This window comes from Brachyhypopomus gauderio, chromosome 8 (genome assembly GCF_052324685.1).
Source record: "Brachyhypopomus gauderio isolate BG-103 chromosome 8, BGAUD_0.2, whole genome shotgun sequence".
Classification (NCBI taxonomy): Eukaryota; Metazoa; Chordata; class Actinopteri; order Gymnotiformes; family Hypopomidae; genus Brachyhypopomus; species Brachyhypopomus gauderio.
In genome coordinates this window covers 16564131-16584312 of record NC_135218.1, presented here as the reverse complement: position 1 = coordinate 16584312, position 20182 = coordinate 16564131, and the positions used below count along the sequence as shown (strand labels likewise).

The 20182-nt window shown below is 41.4% G+C and overlaps 1 protein-coding gene across 1 annotated transcript in view; it reads right to left on the bottom strand.

Moving 5' to 3' along the window:
* The window catches only part of pde4ba (phosphodiesterase 4B, cAMP-specific a), a 122698-nt gene that overhangs the window by 87415 nt on the left and 15101 nt on the right, over positions 1-20182 (bottom strand). The window contains exon 2 of the mRNA XM_077014952.1: positions 3213-3308. Within this exon, the coding sequence (XP_076871067.1) occupies positions 3213-3254 (42 nt within the window). The 5' untranslated portion in view covers positions 3255-3308. The remainder of the gene's footprint in view (positions 1-3212; positions 3309-20182) is intronic.

Sequence of the window (20182 nt, the reverse complement as noted above, 5' to 3'; positions counted from 1 at the left end):
GTCAATAACGATTATCCTGAACAGAACAGAAGTGATTGGATAACTCACGCAGAGGATGTCGTGAAGTTCAGTTCAACAGAGCTTTCAATATTTCACAGCTCTGTGAACAGTCTGTACAGTGTGCTACAGAAAAGCCAGCGTAAGTCAGCCCACATAAGCGTCCTGATCCGGGCCGTACTCCATCCCTTACAGAGCCAACGCTGAGGGATGGCGTACTACACACCAGAATAGGTCTGGCAGTCAGATAGTTGAGTTTGCCTCCTATTACTCATTCTTTGTGATTGTTTTTATCCTAAGAAAATGTGCAGAGAACTTGATTTAATAAGGTCATTACCAGCGTCGATTCCAGCATCTTAGTCATGCTGCATGACAGAACTGGGACTCAAGTGTGACCTTAAAATTTGGGTTTTAGGAAAAGACCTCCTGATGCCCTAGCACTGAACTAAAACAATCTAAAATGATCTAAAACAAGCTAAAACAATCACCTTAATAAAAACATCCAAAGGAAAAACACACACATATCTAATAGACAAATATTAGATATGCACAAGCACAAGTGACAACGTTCTTCATTTCAACTTAACCCAAAGCTCCAAAAACGTCTACAAACAAGAGGGCGCTGAACTGCTCCACAACAGTCCGCTCGCGTCCGCACCGGCACTCGGGCCATTCCACAGCATTGTGTCCCCAGGTGAACCAGACACAGGAGGAGGCCAGCGTCGTGCCGAGTCATGCCTTAGGTATGAGCGGGACTCCCCGTGTGGGAGGACCGGAGGTGACCTTCCAAATGAACCTGGTGTCAGCAAACGTCTGCGGCCAGCTCGGGTCGCCGCCGGAGCGCTGCCCCCAGACCGCAGCCCTTTTTAGGCGTAAACGAATGCGGCGTCTCTTTGGGCCGGGACTCTGTGCTCCAGCGCGTCCTCCTCAAGATTAAAGAGCAGCAGTCAACACATTATCCCCAGTCCTCCCACGAGCGGCAGGAAATGGAAGATAAAACCTGACCTTAGAGCACGTGGCTCCAGAGTTGAACTACAGTGCGATATTACAGCCTCTAAGCACGCTTCCCAAAGCAAAGACCAGCAAATCAAAGAAAAGCTTTTTAAAACCATTAGCAGTTAATATCAATCAAAGGGTAACCTGTGTACTTAGCAGAATAAAACCAAGTAAATACAGCAACCACAGTTGTATTTGCAAGGATAAATAGCAATTGCATTCTGGTGGTGCTACAATCCTTCATTGTTTTATAATTACTCCTGTGTATTTAGCTCAAATACCTTTTCCCAAAGCTCGGGGTGCACCACAGTCATACTGGTGTGTCCAAGTGTGTTAGGTTACTGCTGTGCTTGCTGCTTTACTGGTGCTGGGTGAAGACGCCAGCTCGTTTAGAAGAATCTACACCAGCACTTTGAGCCTTGATCCGCACCACTGCCAAACGCTTGTTAAAGGCCTGCACTCGGACCCTGCACTCACACTGTCTAAAGGCACATTGTGGAGCAGAATTCAGCATGAACACACAGTATCAGCCAAGCAAGGAGGATATGCCAGAATAGAGAACAGAGTGGGTTAAGCAGGGGAGAAGACCAGTGATACAGACCACCCCCACCACCAACACCACCTCCCATAGCAGAGAGTGGGGCGTCTTCACATGCCCCAGCATGCACCTCTGGGTTCACTCATTATACTCTGGAAAGAAAAGCAGATAACGAGGCAGCAGGAGTAGGAATCATTACGTGTACTTCACAAACAAGCATGAGCACACGTGCGTGCGTGGACACATGACAGAGGGGGCTGCGTCTCCCCACGTTGCTCTGTTTGAAGTGGTGGGAGCTGACAGATGCCTATTGTCTTATTCAAGCTATGGACACAGCTGTGCGCTATGGACAAGAATAAAATCAAAATTGTGTATAAGTGCGTGTGTGCGTACAAGTGACAGGAGGTTTGGAGGACCAGAAGTCCAGCTGTGGGAATGTAGAGGGCAAATGGATGATCGAGAGCCCACAGGCGTGGGAAGCATCTGTGTATTATTTAATAAGCAACTACGCAGACAAACTGCATTGATAGGAACACACCACAACACTCCTTCTTCAAGGGAAACGCCACTGTATTATGCCGTCCAGCAATGCAAAACCAATAAAAGATTTGAGCCAATTAGGGCTCAGAGCCAGACTCCAGGCAGAGCAAATCATTGTGTAGCAGGGTGGATTTTGCGTGATGCGTGATCATCATGTTTCCACGAGGCGTTGAAAAGTAAGTGTGGGTTTAGGAAGAGTCCAAGACCTCGAGAAGAGAGCAGGTGGGGGTGCGGAGTGGAGGGGTGGGGGGGGGGGGTGGAGTTAGGGAGGGTACGTTACCATGGAAACGAACCATACATGGTCCCTCAATGGGAATTTCTCTCGGATGAGTGAAAGTGGAGCCGCTTTGGTGGACTGAAGCTCATAATGTAACACACGTGCTGGAAGGGTTTCTAATATTCTTCAGCTCCTTTCATGGTCTACACTCTTGAGATTATGAGAAAAAGACGCTGAAGAACCAGACACGTAGACACTCAACGATAAACAGCGTAAACTCAGTTCGCTGAGGTTGAGGTTGTGACTGTGAGCCAAGGTTGAGGACGTGTTTGAGACTTTGTGCCGAATGTTGAGGTTGTATTTGAGCCGGTTAAGGTTGCGTTGGTGTACCAAGATGGAGGTCGTGTCTGTGTTCCAGGCATGAGGTCGTGTTTGTGTCTGTGTTGAAGCTGATGTTGTATTTGTGTACAGAACATGACATGGGAGCAAAAGTAAAAAAAAAAAAATCAAATCAAAACAAAAAACAACAAAAAAAAAACTCAAACATGAATCTACATATCTACACATTGTCTACACAAATTACATATTCAAGATACTCAGATACCCATATATTTTTATAAATACAATGGATAACAAAATATGTCAAAAAATTCAACAGCAATACCGAATAGTGGCCTTGAAACCTACAGCTACAGAAGCACCAACCCAAATGTCTTTATATTTTATAAAGGATAGAGCGCAGAGACAGAGAGAGGGGGCAGAGAGAGAGAGAGAGGGACAAACAGACAGAGACATGGAGATTGTCTCACTTTGCTTCCTACCCTCTTGTCACAACTTGTGCTTGCATGTGATTTGTATCTACAAAGCTGTACTGTTGGGACTCTTTGTGCTGTTTGATTAAGCATGACATAGATGTTATCTTACCTCATTGGGTGACACACTCAACACACTTCTACTCTTCCTCATCTTAAGTGGAGTCTTCCTTGCCCAGTCCAACAAAGGCCAGCTCCACTTACACACCTGGGCAAAAAATAACAGCAAATAATGTAGCAATGTTCCTGAGAAAAACATTTCAAAGCAGCTCCAATTTTTGTGCCCCATGTCCAAGGTGAACGATCAATGGGAAGAAACCCTGTACCAGCCCCGCCGATACTGCTAAATTATAGATCCTGCACGGTTAGTAAAGACCCACGCACGGTTAATGCTGAGGCACAATACAGACATTTCTCTTTTGAAGTTGGCACACTGAGAACTAAACATAAATTCAGATAAAGGGAATAAGAATAGAATATTACATTACATAAAGGTGCAAACTCCAGGATCACGATGGACTGTGTAAATAAAAAATGCATTTCAGCAGCTGAGCAAACCAAAGCTGGAAGTGTTATCGTGGAAACCGAGCTCTGAATTGTGCAGTGACATTAGGTGTCTAGATGTTTCCTGTTTTGGTAGGTGTTTGTTCATAATATATTCAGATAATACTTCACTGGTAAAATCTAGCCTTGTTCAGAACTCTCTGAGCAAAACAAGACTCACTCTTGTGCTTTGGACAGAAAAGAATGATTTGTTTTCCAGATATAATGGCTTTACACACTCAAACCCTCACTCTCATGGCAGTGCAGCAGAATCAAAATCACAATATGTTCTGTGAATTTTGTGCCATTGAACCTGGCCGATAGCAGTTCTCACTTTTCGTTAGTCTCAGGGCAAAACTTCAAACCAAAATGTCTGCCATGATATATAAAAAAAACGAATTCAGTCACGCATGTTCAAACTTTGATTACTGTACACCCATTATGAAATGAAACCACCCAAAATATGCTGTGAAGATTAAGATTATTTTTTTGTGAGTCCCTAACAATCACATCTCATACGCTGCACAAGCAGATAGTGCCGATCACGTTCACTATTGCTCAAACACGAGTTGAGTCATCTGTAAACAAATAACCGTTCACATACCACTCCCCTCAAATCAATACCTGACCTGCCACTAATTGCAAAGTGCTATGCTAATACACAGAGCAGAGCGTGCACTCATTGGTATTCCTCTCACAGAAAGATCACCAGTCTTCATATTCTTTTGTTGTCCTCCAGCCCGTGCTGTGCTCTTTATTGACTGGGAGTTGCTCATTGTTCCACTTTACCATTTTATCCAACTGGATTTTTTCTATCTGCTAATATACCTAGAGGTCAAATCAGAGTTCATTATCAGGTACCACAATAGGTGACGCAGTTCATCAGGTTTTACAGTGCTGAGGTGTAAGACGTGTGTGTGTGTGTGTGTGTGTTCCTGTTGCTTTTAGTAAATAAAATTGCTATGGTGTCATATGTACAGTATGTGGGTTTTTTTCTTAATGCTGTTTTTCATACTCATTCTGGTAAGACTCACTAATCTCTTGTATGGTATGAGGATATGATCAGAGTTAGAACAGCACGTCATGAGCATGGCTGACAATGACTGCCATGATAATGTGGCTCCAATGCACTTGTAACGTTTCAACACCTAAACACTCTCCCTTGTAAGTACTGCACTAGAGCACCAGGTGCATTTGCATCAAGTGCTCTCTTTGCACAAGGTGACAACATCTGTCTCGTGATGAGAAGATGAGGCACTGGTGTACATCCTTAATGACTGTCATTTTCAAAATGGGACAGGTACAGACACACTAGATAATGAACAGAAAAGAGGTGCAGGTGCTTGAGAAAGGCCAAGGCATGGGAGTTCGTGACAGGACATTGGAATAGCACTGTCACATGGCTTACACATCACACCACCTTTGTGTGAAAAACATACAGCCATTTCAACAGACACGCAAGCAATGTGTGAATCAATGGTAAAAGCATGTTCTGGATAGTTCTGAACCATGGGGGAATACCCTTTGTTGATGGACAGATGTCAGTTCAAAATGAAGTAGCCATTTCAGAAGTTTGACAATTTTTGGATTCTGAATGGCAGCATGATCTAACTCTTAACAATACGTTTGGCATTATCTTTCTTGTCAGAGAAGTGTTCAATTATACCTGAGATGTAGTCTCAGGTTGTTTAATCCCACATCCCACATAGCAAATAATAATTTGAACACTTTTATACACTCACACACACAATGCTTTCATGGGTCTCCACCCACTTGTTCAGTCTTATTTTCCCTAAAACCTCCGTCTCTCTCAGTCTTCCACTGTTTCTCACAGTAATTAAGTACTTCATGTTTTTCTAACAATTTCAGGTAACATAGACAGATCTATAGTAGTTTACCAAACTTAATGCCACTGTCTTCATTGCATTAATATAATTAAAACTAGGATTATAAAAATCTTGTTAAATAATGCCTTGATAATGTAGACTTTGCCCTGACTCTCCTACAAGCATAAACTCAGATTAAAATCACTCATTATGCATAAAAACTCAACAGCGAGTGACATAAGCAACATTCAGAAAACACAACACACTGTAAATGTGATCCTCACCACTCAGGACGTACATGGGGAAAATAGGGAGGGAAAAGTGCCATTCGGTAAAAGGAAAAAAAAATCCTAGAAATAAGGTGTGGCACAATCTTTATGGGTATACAGGGTTCCCACACCTCAGTTAACATCAAATTCAAGGACCTTTCAATGACTTTCCAGGACCAACTTCCTCAAATTCAAGGACCCGTGGGAACCCTGGGTATAGTTTTCCTTAAATAATCAGAATATGCTTCACTTTCAAAAACAAATTGCACGTCAAAATGCCCTTTGAAATGTTGTATGCTATTCTGTAGCTTCTCCTAGCGTGTTTCTGTCTAGTTGGTCATGTTAGGATTACGATATGCACAGATAACCTATCCTTGCTGACCACAAATTAAGGGAAAAGTATTTAATTAGGTATATGTCACGTTGTGCTGGGGATCCAACCAGAGGGACATGCCCACTAACTAACACACACAGAGTCACAATCACATGCACACTGTCTTCCCCATTCCCAATCACCTGAGTATTAATCACTAATCACAGACACCTGTTCCTTGTTCGTTCTCACTATATTAAGCCCACAGGTGCTTGCCCGCAGGAGCTGCATATTACTCTTTGACACAGCGGCCAACTTTGTCCAAGTTCCTGCTGCCAGCATGCTACTTTCAGATTTTATGAAAATGAAACACAGTATAATGAATAATACGCCTCTTTACATGAAATAAAGGTGTTCAGTGCTACCCTGGTCCTTTAATGGCACGTTGTTAGAAAGGCTTTTCTGGGTCTTCCACTGGGAAGTCCGAAACACATGATTATGTGCAGGGCACTGACACCAGCCAATCAACTATCACACAAGTATGGTAGGTGTTTTTAAAGGTCAAGAAAATATTCAATTTTTTTTTCCAAATCATTATTACAATAAAGGACCAGGAAAAGCACAAAATAATACAGTTTTTGGTAGAGGCACTTGCTGGGCTCCAGGATAGCACAACTAGACATCATTGGGAGGATGACAAGGTCCTTTCTCTCTGTTGCTAAGTACTGCACCACTTTTTCGGGCTTACACACAGTGGAGATGCTGTGGTGAGTGATTAGTGTTCTCCACCTTGCACACTCAGACGCTCCGCTATGCTAGGTGTTCCGGTGGCCACAGGCTTCCTAACAGACGTAAAGAAAGCCAATTCAGCCTTGTGACGATGGCTGAGTACAAAGCCGCCATCAACTCCATCAACTGATCAGGGGCTCAGAGAGTTACACATGCACATGGAAATGGTGGAACTTACCTATGATAAACAGAAAACAAAACAAGTGCAAAAAGCCATACAATGGCATCCTATCATAACCGTAGGCTCTCTATTCTAACACCTGGTGTTGAGAGCTGGAGAGCTTGTACTTCATGACTCTTCTGTTCCCTTCCTAAATACGAGGGAAAGCCATAAACTTAATGATGAAGTGATAGTGGCTCAATCTCCCTAGCCATCACAAAAGTCTTAAAGCTAACAAGCATGGAAGTGGAAATGGCTTCAAGAAATAATGAGAAAATCTATTTTAAAATGCTGTCTTAGTGAGATTCGTTTCCCATACACCAATCAGCCATAACATGAAAACACCTCTGACCCATCAAATCATTAACTTCACAAGCCCTCTGAAGGTGTCCTATGGCACCAAAAGTTAGCAGCAGATCACTGAAGTTATGTAAGGAAAGGCCTTCTTGGAACTAATATGTTTTTTTCCAGTACATCACACAGATGCTCAGTCCTGTTAATATATTTTAAATGATTTTACATAGATAAAAGAATAATGCAGATAATACAAATGAATAATACCAGCAAAAATCGCTAGCTAACTTGATGGATTATCTACTTTCCCTCAAGCAGCTTTTTTTTAGTTTGATAGCTGAACTACCAATCCGTGATGTAGTAAGAAGAGGCTATAAAATCAAAATCTTTGTAGCATAACCACACCTCATGAACTATAGATAGCCCATGTTCGCTAAATTCAAATGATAAAGATGGATTTTGTAGATTTTAGTAGATTTTGCTGTTTTGCTTGCTACATTTTTTCTTACTTCCATGTTCTATAAATATAGTCACTAATAACCTTGATAGGCTGTCTAACTAAAATTTAAAAAACCTTTTTTTTTCTTTGAGATTACATCTCAATAAGTACAATAAATACAGCTCCTGGCAACTCCTGCCGTAATGCATGATGAGGAATGGGTGATAAAAATTGATCCTTTTGTGCTAGCTATTGGCCATGACCATATTAATAAATGTACATGTAGCACATCCAGTGCAGTGGTTGCAGGCTACTGTACCATAGTCATTATTCAACTGGTCCTTTATCTCAACTATTTATCTCTAAGTCTTTGATGTTTTGGTCTCATTTGTAGGAGATTAGTTGAGAATCCTTAAAAAGAGATGCAGTCTGTGTATTATCCTGGGGTAATTTTGAAGTGTTTAAACATCATATTAGCCACTATTTTATTTGTAAGCTGATAAATTGATATTTTGCTTTGTTGGCAGCTCAAGTGACTGAATTGCCTAAATTGCTTATAGGTATCCAATAAACCATTCAAACACTTCACTATACTTACAGTATGTGATAGATGAGAGATGCTCAAATATGGGCATTAATACAGAAAGGATAGCACTGGTACTTGACTCTGACTCTTTAATATCAATATTAAAAGTCATGAAAACATATTTACTGATTTCATACTGTGAAGATACCTGTAATGGAACTAAAATATACTGACTGTACTGTTTAATCTGAGAAGCCATAATCACTGCAGCTGAACACTGAAGAACATCTGGAGAACATGACTGCTTGGCCATTAATCTGCTCCCCCAAGTGAGGCAATTTAGATTTCCATTCATAAGGTGTTTTTGTGTCCAGGGATTTCTTCATCAGAGGACCAGTAATAACGGCACTGGGTGTTTGTTGCATGTCAGAAGAATTACACACATTTCCGAAGAATGCTGGGACTGGGTAGAAGATACCACTTGCCCTGGGTTTTTGAAAAGACATCTGGATCGTGTAGTTTCACAGTTCAACTGAGTAGTGCAGCATTTTATTGGTTTGTTCAATATCGTTATAGTCATTTAGTATTTCTTACAAGAAGTAAAATCCCTCTGTAAAAATCTGGAAAGGCAACATTTTGTAAATACACATTAATGTAATGAAGTGAGATATGTTGTCAACCTTTATACTGTAAATCCACCTGTTTGACAAAAACTGGTAAACCTCATGCTTGTTAATTTTCTTAATCATACTTCTAAACTTGCAACCAAACGTGGAATTCTAAACTCATACTGGCTTTTGAAAAGTGAATAAAACAAATGATTCTTGCACAAATGGTAGATATATCTTGAGTCTCACTAGTGCTAGCTATAATTTATCAAGATATATCACTACCATTACTTAACTGGGGCAGCAGTTTCCTTTATGAAATGCATCCTATCCAATTTCTTCCCACACCTAAAAACAGGTGTTGTATTATGGCAGTGGTTCTCAAACTTTTTCTATCATTCCCCACCTCAGAAGAAGGGGAAATTCCATGCCCCACCTGTCATATGAACCATATCACCCAAACAAATTTGTTGACGGGGGGGGGGGGGGGGGGGGGGGTGGCATCGAACGTAATTTGTTGGTAAAAATTCATTAAAAGGCCGAATCTAGCCCTGGTTCACGCTGTTCCGAAGACATTTTAAACATCCGGGGATTATGCCAAACGAACAGGCATTAAAACGACAGGCTTAAAAAGGTTCATTTCTTCCAATTGCTTGCGCACCACCTGCAATACCCATGCGCCCCACACTTTGAGAAACGCTGTATTATGGATACTTTCTGCTTGACTGATTTGAAAGAAACATCTTTTAGTACTAATTATTCCTATAGCTTGGTTCTTTCAGCACCCTGCCAGCAATGTATTCCATTCTACCTCTGTACCTAGCTTGTAAAATGCTTTCATCAACAAACAATTTTACATTCTGTAGTTTTAAAAATTATACTTATCTCTCTGCTAGAGAGCTAAATCCATATCTGCTGATATTTGCTGATCCTAATTGTCTTTCACCTGACTATATGTCAAACTCCATGAATATGTGAAGAGTAAACTACATGGAAACATGCCTCATAACAGATTTTCATGCTGAATCGGAACCCATGCTGTTCCCCCATGCCTTGGTTTCCCAGAAGCCAGAGTCTCATTGGGGAAGAGAGGGAAGGGTGGAACTCTTAATGAGCACTAGCGCACCAAAGGTTAATTGGCAATTCCTAGTCTCAATTATCACACCATTAAGGACCAGAGCAGGTGCTTGGTGGATGGGCTCTCTGCCTCTGGAGAAAACCGAGTAGGCGGTACACCAGGTTCCACTCCAAACAGGCTGAACCAACAGCTTTAATGACACTACATAAAACACCAGCAACGCTTCCTGCACTTGCAGCGGTGCTGGCACACAAAGCTACGATGGTCTCTCCACCAAACAAGCGCCCCCTGGAGGCAGCTTGGCCAAGAAGAGCATAATTGGCGGTTATCACATCTTTGAATTTGTACATTTTGACCATTTCTGACTCTATTTTTCTCTTCCTCCAACCCTTGCATGTTTTTTAATTAAACATTTCCTGTACTTCATTCGTTTACACCTTTTCATTTCACTGCATTATTACACAATATCAATGATCCATTATCTGCCACATCAAATGCCCTTGGCTACTCAAAAACATAATGGGCTGACCAATCAATCACTCCTACATTGTTTACTATGGCCATTTGAACCACTATTTACCCTAAAATCTGAGAGTGAAATATGCACTATAGAACTTATATAAACTTGACCAGCCAATTTAACTCCAGGGTTAATTAGATAATAAACAAATTCCATTATATTTACTAAATACAAATTATGTATTAACTACATTAAAACTAATGTTAAAGATATAGCTCCAAGAGTGAATAATTGTGGAATCTAGACCCAGTGAATTTAAGGGGTCTAACTTGTCTTTGGCTTACCTGAATGAATTTTTCTATTGGCAGCCAAGTTCCAAGTTAAAAGGAGAGCCAGAAGTCATCTTGCCTCCCACTGGAATGCAAGCTGTTTTCATGAAATGCCCACAGCCCAAACCACATGGAATCTACTGGAAGATAGGACACTGTATAGACAAGGTCTCATGCTGTGGCCAAAATTGAAAACAACATTGTGCTTCTCTAATATGTCCCCGTTTCATTCAAGTAACAGAATCTGGCCCAGCGGTTGCCTGACGTCCTCACTGGAGACGAGGGAAACACTATGTCAGCTGCGTGCTGATGGTGCAGCCTGGTCCAGGCTCAGACCACAACAGAAAAGAGAGGAAACCACTGTTTCACTTATTTTATAAAGTAGCAACAACGTCAGGCTTCAATTTGGAAAATCACGGATGTAAAATAAAACTACCTGACCTGCCCAAACGAAAGACAAAAGACAGAAACTCACTCAGAGACTCCTGAGTGATATACAGGAGAAAAGATGAACAAACACCAAAGATATCAGTTCCATACTCTAAGGATTTACACGTATTGTTGGGAATTTTCAAATTTACAAAGCATTCACAGTCAAAAGGGTCATATCCAGTAGAACAAAAGACAATAAAAACACTGAGTTCTGGTACACACAACAATAATTTTAAAAAGTTGAACACTGTTGAAGTCGAATCAGATTTCTACTGTATTCAACTCTGAGTCACAAGGAGCTTTAGATTCAGTTTCATCAGACTTTTAAGCCACATTAAGATATTGCTTATCTCAGGAAAGGGACTGTGGTGAGAGAATTCCAGCTCTGCTGTTTGCATTTCACAACTGCTCGCGAATCACTTGGCTTTAGTCCAGATGAACTGTGTCCACGGACCTTTGAAGGTCTTACAAGTACAACTCCTATCTGGAGCAGTGAGGGAGACCCCATGTACTCCCACCTGTTGGAGAGTGCTAGCTGTCTGAGCAGTGACCTAGTCACAACAGTCACACTGTCTGTCCATGGCACTGGCTTCAGCACAACATTGTCAATAGCCTAACCTGTTTTCTTGCAGATCATTAATAAGAAATGATCTAAATTAAATTATCTCAATTAGATTGTCACTTAATTGCAAACATTAAGGAACAGTGATGTTCAGTCATTAACAACACTGGTGTGTTTAGGTACTAAAACACATGATCTGGCCATTGTGGATGAGTTTGAATGAGAGGGGGAAACCCCCATTCTCTCAGTAAGAGCCTAACGGCCTGCTCGACCCTGGCAAGATGGCGTCAATATTTATCACACGTCAGTGAGTGCTCTGGAGAAAATCAATGGCTGGACACTGTAGGAGGCAACCCATAATTATACAGCTCACGGGGTAGCATGCTCTGCTCATTTCGGAAAACAAACAGGAGCTCCAGGATACGACAGCCGAGTATTACTTACGACAAACAGACAAATCACATTTGTCTAACCATCACTTCTTCACTTGACCATGTAGATTTAGCTAAGGGAGCATTTAAAAATAAATAAATAAAGGAGTTCATGGTGTCTGAGGAGATGCTTACATTCAGGGCCATGTCCACAGGGCAGAAGACACGTTTCTGCCATCAATGACCATGGGGAACTGAAGTGCGCAATGGGTGAGTGGGGAGTGACCACCTGCTGTATTTTCATCATACAACATGATAATGTGACACATTGTTAGCTTAACAACCACTCCTATGTCTGTATGACTCTTAGATGAGAATTAAGAGACATTGGTAAGGGAGTTCAGGTTCATTAAGAACAGCTTATGTACAGCACTATATTTATCTGTACAGATATTTCCTTTATTAAAGATTGCTTTCACTCTACAGTGAATTTTATATGTTATATATACCAACATATAAAATATCTGTTAATCAAATGCTGCAATGAGGAAAACCATTTTGTATTTTTTTGAGTCATTAAAGTGAACTGTTGATTCACACACCAAATGGTATATGAGCGATTCTCACAAAGCAGTGTCATATTTTGCAGGAAAATATTATGATTATGACAGATATGATGCCTACAATCACATTTGTGTATGTACACAATTCCTCATAGCTGTTTGTTTTTACTGATACAATCAAAGCAAAGGTAATAAAAGTTTTAAATAACATGATCATTTATATTTAACCAAATAAAATCTAATATTTTGAATTTGTCATTTTTTGGCTTGGCGACAGCTTTGTGCACACTTGGCATTCCCTCAGCAAGCTTGACAAGGCAGACAACTAGGATGCTTTACCATGCACACACACACACACACACACACACACACACACACACACACACACACACACACACACGCACACACACACACACACACACACACCACACACAGCGTAGAAGCAGTTGTGTAGTGTACTGATTGGCACTCAGAAAACTATAGGTTGAGGTTACATGAAGTACGTGATAGAATTACACATGAGGAGGAGAAGTCCATGCACCACTCTGATTAACAACATCCACAGATAAGCAACTAGTGACCTAGAACTCAAACACATGATACCTCCTATCACAGCTAGAAGTGGATAAAATTAAATGCAAATGCCACTGTCCATATACAACATATGGTGCTAGTGCACCTGAGACTGAAAGGCCAGGATTCCGTCAGTTACCACTATAGGCTGACTCATTGGATAGCTAGCATCATGGATGTAAGAATAAGCACAATTCAAGCCACATGTATACTTATTTGGACGGAATATAGTGGGGTGATTATATCTTTTTTTTCTCCTCACACTTGGGCCTTCTTCCAGAGGCCGAGGAGCTCTTCTGATAGATTGATGTCATTTCTGGGATCTTTTGGAGCAACTTCCCCCGTTTTAGCTCACAGCCTCAACTGTCACCACTTGAACAACCTCAGTGTTAACCTTATACATTCTCTCTTCTTTCAGTCCCTGGTATTGTTCCAACATCTCATTTCTTTATTTAGATGTTTCCATGATTGCAACTGCTACATCTGTTACTATTGCTATTTTCTCCGTCTTGTCTACCATCACGATGTCTGACATATTCCTTTTGTCAATTCCCTGTGTCCCAATGGGGCAAGTGCATAATCTTGGTATATATTAGATTTTATGGTCTATTTTTATTTTATATATTAGATTTTTTATTGGCAGTCCTGGAATCTTTTAGTGTTCTAGAATCTTCTAGTCTTCCAATGTTATCATACAGTGTACCACTGAGTTCTGGATGAAGACTCTTATAGTCTTACTGACTTTAGGGGCTACTCATTTGAGTATCCAAGTGTGCACCATTGCATCAAATATGCTCCAGGCAATGCTTGGGTTGGTCTTGGAATCCTGGTGGACAGCTCTAACCTCTAGTGTTGTTACCAATTCATTTCTGAGCAGCATCATCTTGGTGGCTAGAGCTCCTGATAGAAGCTTCCATGCAGTAGATAGGATAGGCAGGTTATAGGCTGGTCTGTAGTTGCATGGTGCTTGACCCTTGTTGGGGGACATCAATGCCAGCTACTCTCCTTCCTTTGTTAGCCAGCCCAGATGGCAAATGTTTTTTTTTTTTATTATTATTTCAGCAAATGTTTCATTTTTCTGCTAGTCAGCCATGCAACGCTATTAGCCAGTAGCTATGGATTGGGTCATGGACAAAGGCTGCCCAGTTCTTCACATTTCTGCCCACTCTTGGACATCTGCTGTTGTAAGGCCGACGGGTTTCTGCTCTGGGGGATTGCAGTGCTCTGCTTTGACCACTAAGCTCTGGTGTTATATCATGATTCACTCTCCCGTATGCTCTTCTGGTACTGTTCTCTTTCAGCTCTAGGAGGACATTTTCACCACCAATCTCCCACTCATTCCTGAGATCTCCAGAAGAGCAGAGGCAATGCACTCTACCCTGACAGGCCGACGTGCTTGCAGATGACATCGAGCTGGTAAACAAAGGCGAGGGAAGCGCCAAGGGCTAAAAGCTAAGCTAAAGCTAAAACAGCAAAGGCTCTCATTACCCTGCATTTTCCTTGCTAATGTGCGCTGTTTGGTGAACAAATTAGATGAGATTCTGACTACAGTAAGAAGCTTATGGACTGTAATGCCATGATTTTTACAGAAACATGGTTAAATGACTAACTACCCAACAATGCTATCGAGCTAGTCAGATACTACACATTCCAAGTAGATAGAACAGCAGGTAATTCTGGTATGACCAGAGGTGGTGGAATATTTATCTTTATTAAAGCTTGCTGTACAAACTTTGTCACTATTGCGAGACACTGCTCACCTCCACCACTGTAACCACTGTAGTCCAGACGCTAATAGTAACCTTGCTATAAACAAACTTTACACAGCCATTAGCAAACAACAGGTTACCAGAAACACTGCTTTTATAATTGGTGGTGATTTTCATCACTCAAAAGTAAGGACAGCATTCCCAAAATTCCATGTTTCCTGCAATACAAGAGGAAACTTTGAGGAAATACTTTGGATCATGTTTACACAAACATTGCTGGAGCTTACACCATGACCCCTTCCTTCCCCACATGGGACAGTCACCTTTCATTGTTTCCCATCTCTAAGTGCTCTCCACTCATCCAACCAACGTATTAAACCATCAGCAAACACCATCAAAGTGTGCACACCATCAAAACTCTGTACTTCCGGACGGGTTTCAACATACGGACTGGATTACATTCTCTTCACAGGCTACTTGTGTCTCTCACACTGACATCGACACCTACGCCTCCTCTATGCTGGACTATATCAAAGCCACCATTGACAGTGTTACAACACAGGAACAGTTCACCACGTACCCGAAACAGAAGCCATAAATGAACAAGGAGGTGCATCTTCTGCTGAAGGCCCACAACATCGCCAGATCAGGTGGCACACAGGCCTACAACTTATCCAGGACACACCTGAGGTGAGGAATCAAAAAGGCCAAGCACTACTTCAAGCTAAAGGTAGAGGAACACTCCTTTACCTCCAACCTCCGATGCCTACGGAAGGGTATTCAGGTCATAAGTGACTACAAGCCCAACAATTCCATCCTGATGACTACAGATGTTTTCTTCTTGAATGAGCTAAATGACTTTTATTGCTTTGATGGAGACTACAGGGAGATGGCTACCAGCACCAGACCTTCTGAGGTTCACCAGACCCTCACACTCTTCTGCAGACCTCTACACCGCACTGAGCAGAATCATCGCACTCAACACATCGGGCCCAAAAGGCGTTCCTGGGTGTGTTCTGAGAGCATGTGCAGAGCAGCTCACTGGAATTTCAACTTGTCCCTTGCCCAGGCAGCTTTGAGACCATGTTTCAAATCCATCATCATCACACCAGTGCCAAAACACTACAGCCCAACATACCTGAATGACTACCATCCTGTAACACTCACACCAGTTGTCATGAAGTGCTTCGAGTGACTGGTCCTGGCACACCTAAAGATCTGCCTTCCACCCACATTGGACCCATATCAGTCCAACAATAGGAGCACAGATGATGCAGTCTCCTCAGCACTGTGCTCACACATATGGACAATGTATGACCCCATTCACATTGATGGGATAACTGTGGAACGTGTCTCAAGCTTCAAGTTCCTGGGGTACACATCTCAGAGGACCTGTCCTGGATCACCAACTCCTCCATCTCGATCAAGAAGGCCATCTTCAGCCATCTCAGTAAACATATTGATTGATGCACCATTGAAAGTATCCTAACCTACGTTATCACAGTCTGGTATGGGAACTGCACTGCTGCAGATCGAAAGGCACTGCAGTGAGTGGTGAAAACAGCCCAGCACATCACAGGGACTCCACTTCCACCCATTGACGATGTCCAGAGGAAATACTGTATGCGTAGAGGTATTTTGCAGGACTCCTCCCACCCAGAAGGACTCCTCCCACCCTGCCCATAGTTTGTCCTCTTGCTCTCTGGCAGGCTAGGTCACTTCAGGAGCCTCAGGACAAATACAAGCAGACCGAGGAACAGCTTCTTTCCCCAAGCTCTCCTTACTGAACTCTGTTCCCCAGTAATCCACCCACATCTCTCTCCTGGTTAATGACTGCACTATAATTTCCTGTCACTGTACATACCTGTTGTATATTATAGTTGTATATGATTGTATATTCTGTATATACAGTACATGCACATATCCATTATCCATATTTGATGCACATATCCATTCACCCAGTATATCCATTGTACTTTGTATATTATGTTTACAGTACATTCAATAATATATCAGCTGTATATTTTGTATGTACCTCTTCCTGTATTCCATACATACTTCGTAAATATTGTACATCCTGCACTTGCTGCTTATTGCACTTCTAGTTAGATGCTACACTGCAGTTCGTTGTCTTGTGCCTCTACATGCATAATGACAATAAAGATGAATTTAATCTAATCTTAGCAGACTCTAGTGCCTCACTCACAGGCAGCGCACTGGATTACTTCTGTAGCCGTGGCCTATCTTTGACCTTCTATCTGTGAGCTTACTAACTTCTATCTGAGCTGTTTGCAACTTGGTTTTCAGCCTTTATTTCCAAGGAGGACAGTTGGACTGACCTGTGCTTGTATTTTGTAGCCTAGGGCCAGTTTCAGTTGCACTAGCTGTTGTTATTGTGCTTATTGCGACATTCATACTGTGTCCCTAGGAGGGATTGACTGAGATGCATGTGTGGATATTGAGTTTCTCTATTGTCCATGATAGCAAAAGAGGAAACAGAAAAGCACAGTGGCGAGCTGGTTGAAACAAAACAGCAATATAATCAACTGGCAGAACAGACCTGATGTGTAGAGGCGTGGTGAAGCAGCAGTTGGTCTTGTAGCTCAGCAGATGACTAACGTGTAGAACAGAAAGCACATGTGGTCTTTATATATAGAGAGGGAACAAACAAGGAATTAAGGAATGGGTGAATGTGTGTGTGTGTGTGTGTGTGTGTGTGTGTGTGTGTGTGTGGTGTGTGTGTGTGTGTGTGTGTGTGTGTGTGTGTGTGTGTGTGTGTGTGTGTGTGTGTGTGTGTGTGTGTGTGTGTGTGTGTGTGTGTGTGTGTGTGTGGCAGTGGACATACCCCTGAGGTGGGGTGTCTTGGTGATATACCGTATCAAGTACCAGAAACGCTAGGATTAACACAAGCACTGGCTATAAAGTTTTGTCTTAGTATTTTGGAGGGATGAGCTGATATTTGGATATGTGACACTTGTCTGTGTCTTGATGGCCAGTGTAGACTACAACTACAAGTAAACTGATCAAGTGTGATGGTTTATATTCAGGAGGCAGACACAGGTGCTGAGAGGCAGCAGGTTTTATAGAGAAACTATGGGAAACACACTCTGGAGAGGGACAGAGAGAGAAACAACCAACAGACATTCCAGACACGGGTTTACGACTAAGCATATTAATGAAAACAGGAAAAAAGACAGAATGAAACAATAATCTAATGGGCGAACAACCAGAGAAACAACTAAGAATCTAGGTAGCAGGTTATAAGGACACATAATACGATACACAGGAGAATACGACCATACTTTAATAAAACAAATTTTGTGTATTAAGAAACACGTAATCAAAAGCTTAGAAAAGATAGTAGAATAAACAATCACCATACATTCATAACAGAATGCATATGTTAACACAACAGTAATGCCTGGGGGAGACTGAGAAATACAACACACAGAAACTAAACAACGCATGAAAGAACTGATAAGACAAAACACACAAGGGAGAGCAAACTGAGCAAGATGAAGGAAAAAATCAAACAACTGAGCTGGTGAATGAACGAGAAAACACGCAATTCAAAACAATGACCCGTGATGTCCCATGTTAAATACACAGATAACATGGGAAATAAAACACAGGCGAACCGAATGACTACAGAGGAGGGGCAACAAAGTGACAGAACATGAAAGCACATGAAAACAAGGAAGAAAGACACAGATATGAGAATGATTGACAAGAGGGGAGGGGCTAATCATTACATCAAGTGATATGGTTTAATTAACCACATCTTTTAGGATGTTTCAAATGTTTTGGCCTATGACCCATATTCACAATCATTTTAGGACAGACAGGAATTGCACAAAACATGACATCTTGCCCAAATAAAACAAAAGAAGAAAAAATAAGTAAATAGTCAAATTAACATTTTGAGAAATTTTGGGTGAAGTCACTAGCCAATGTTTGTTTAGCATCAGCTTATAATTAAAGTTTCTGTATCCAAACCCCCTCATTTAGTTCTCTGCCATCATGGCTTGCACCTGTGTCTTTAAATCCATGTGTTACTCTGTGTATTTAAACCCTGTGTTACTGTGTGTGCCAGGCTGGTCTTTGCTGTCTAAAGCCCTTGTTGGTGTTCTAGCCTTTTTTTGTTTTTCATATCTTCTGGTGTATAATAAATTGGCAAACTGACCCTGGACTATCTTAATGACTTTGATAATGGATTTGCCCTAATAAATCTCGCTCTTCTCTGCACACGTGTACAAGTGCAAATGCATTACCTTACAAGGTCAGATCACAGTAAATAGACATCTAAAATGTGGGATAATGTAGTGGACTGCTACAAAGCCACCACATGACATTCAGTGCCTTCTTGATAATGAAATGACGCACATCTGGTATTGTTGTTAACACTCATTCTGAAGCCACAACATCTTCTAAATTGTATGTGACATAAGTCTGACGCACTGTTCAACAGATCAATCTCAAATATTGATTATGTAACTCAAGCACTGTCTATATACTGTCACAAGCTGAACTATGGTTGTAAGACTAACCCACCTCCCAAGCTGTATGAACTTCAGACAAACACTTTAGGCATGGAAAGAGTGAAAGACATCATTGTGCTCCTACCTATTTGATCCAGGTCTTGTTTGGTACATGATTGCTTTTCAGAAAATGCCATTTCAAAAGCAACCCCAAAACAATGGGTTATTCAAGATAGTTGACCACTAAACCACAGTACATCTGCCTGTTCTATAAGGCCCAGTGAACAATTCTCAAAATAATTACATTTGTAGCTAATCTTGAACTTCAGTTTTAACATTTTCAACCAAACCCAATATACCTGATCAAAGACCTTTTCAATTCAGCAGCCAATTTCTGCTCCAGATGTCTAAAGTACATCTTCGGCTTTGTACATTAATTCTATGGTGTCCTTTCACAACCACTCAGTGCCTTGTTGTACATATGTCCTTCAACTGTAGAACACTGCTATCCTCAGGACTGTTGGCATATGTTCTAACCTTCCACTGCATTTAGCACAGAACATTACAGTCATCTAACAATATCTCATAACAGCATAATCTCACACATTTTGGTTATCTATGTATAAAAAAAGTGAATTTAAGCTTAAGTTGAGACCAGCTTATATGAATCAAATCAAGCAATCAAAATTTATTTATATAGCTCTTTTTACAACAGTTGTTGTCACAAAGCAGCTTAACAAGTGTCCGATTCCAAGCCCCC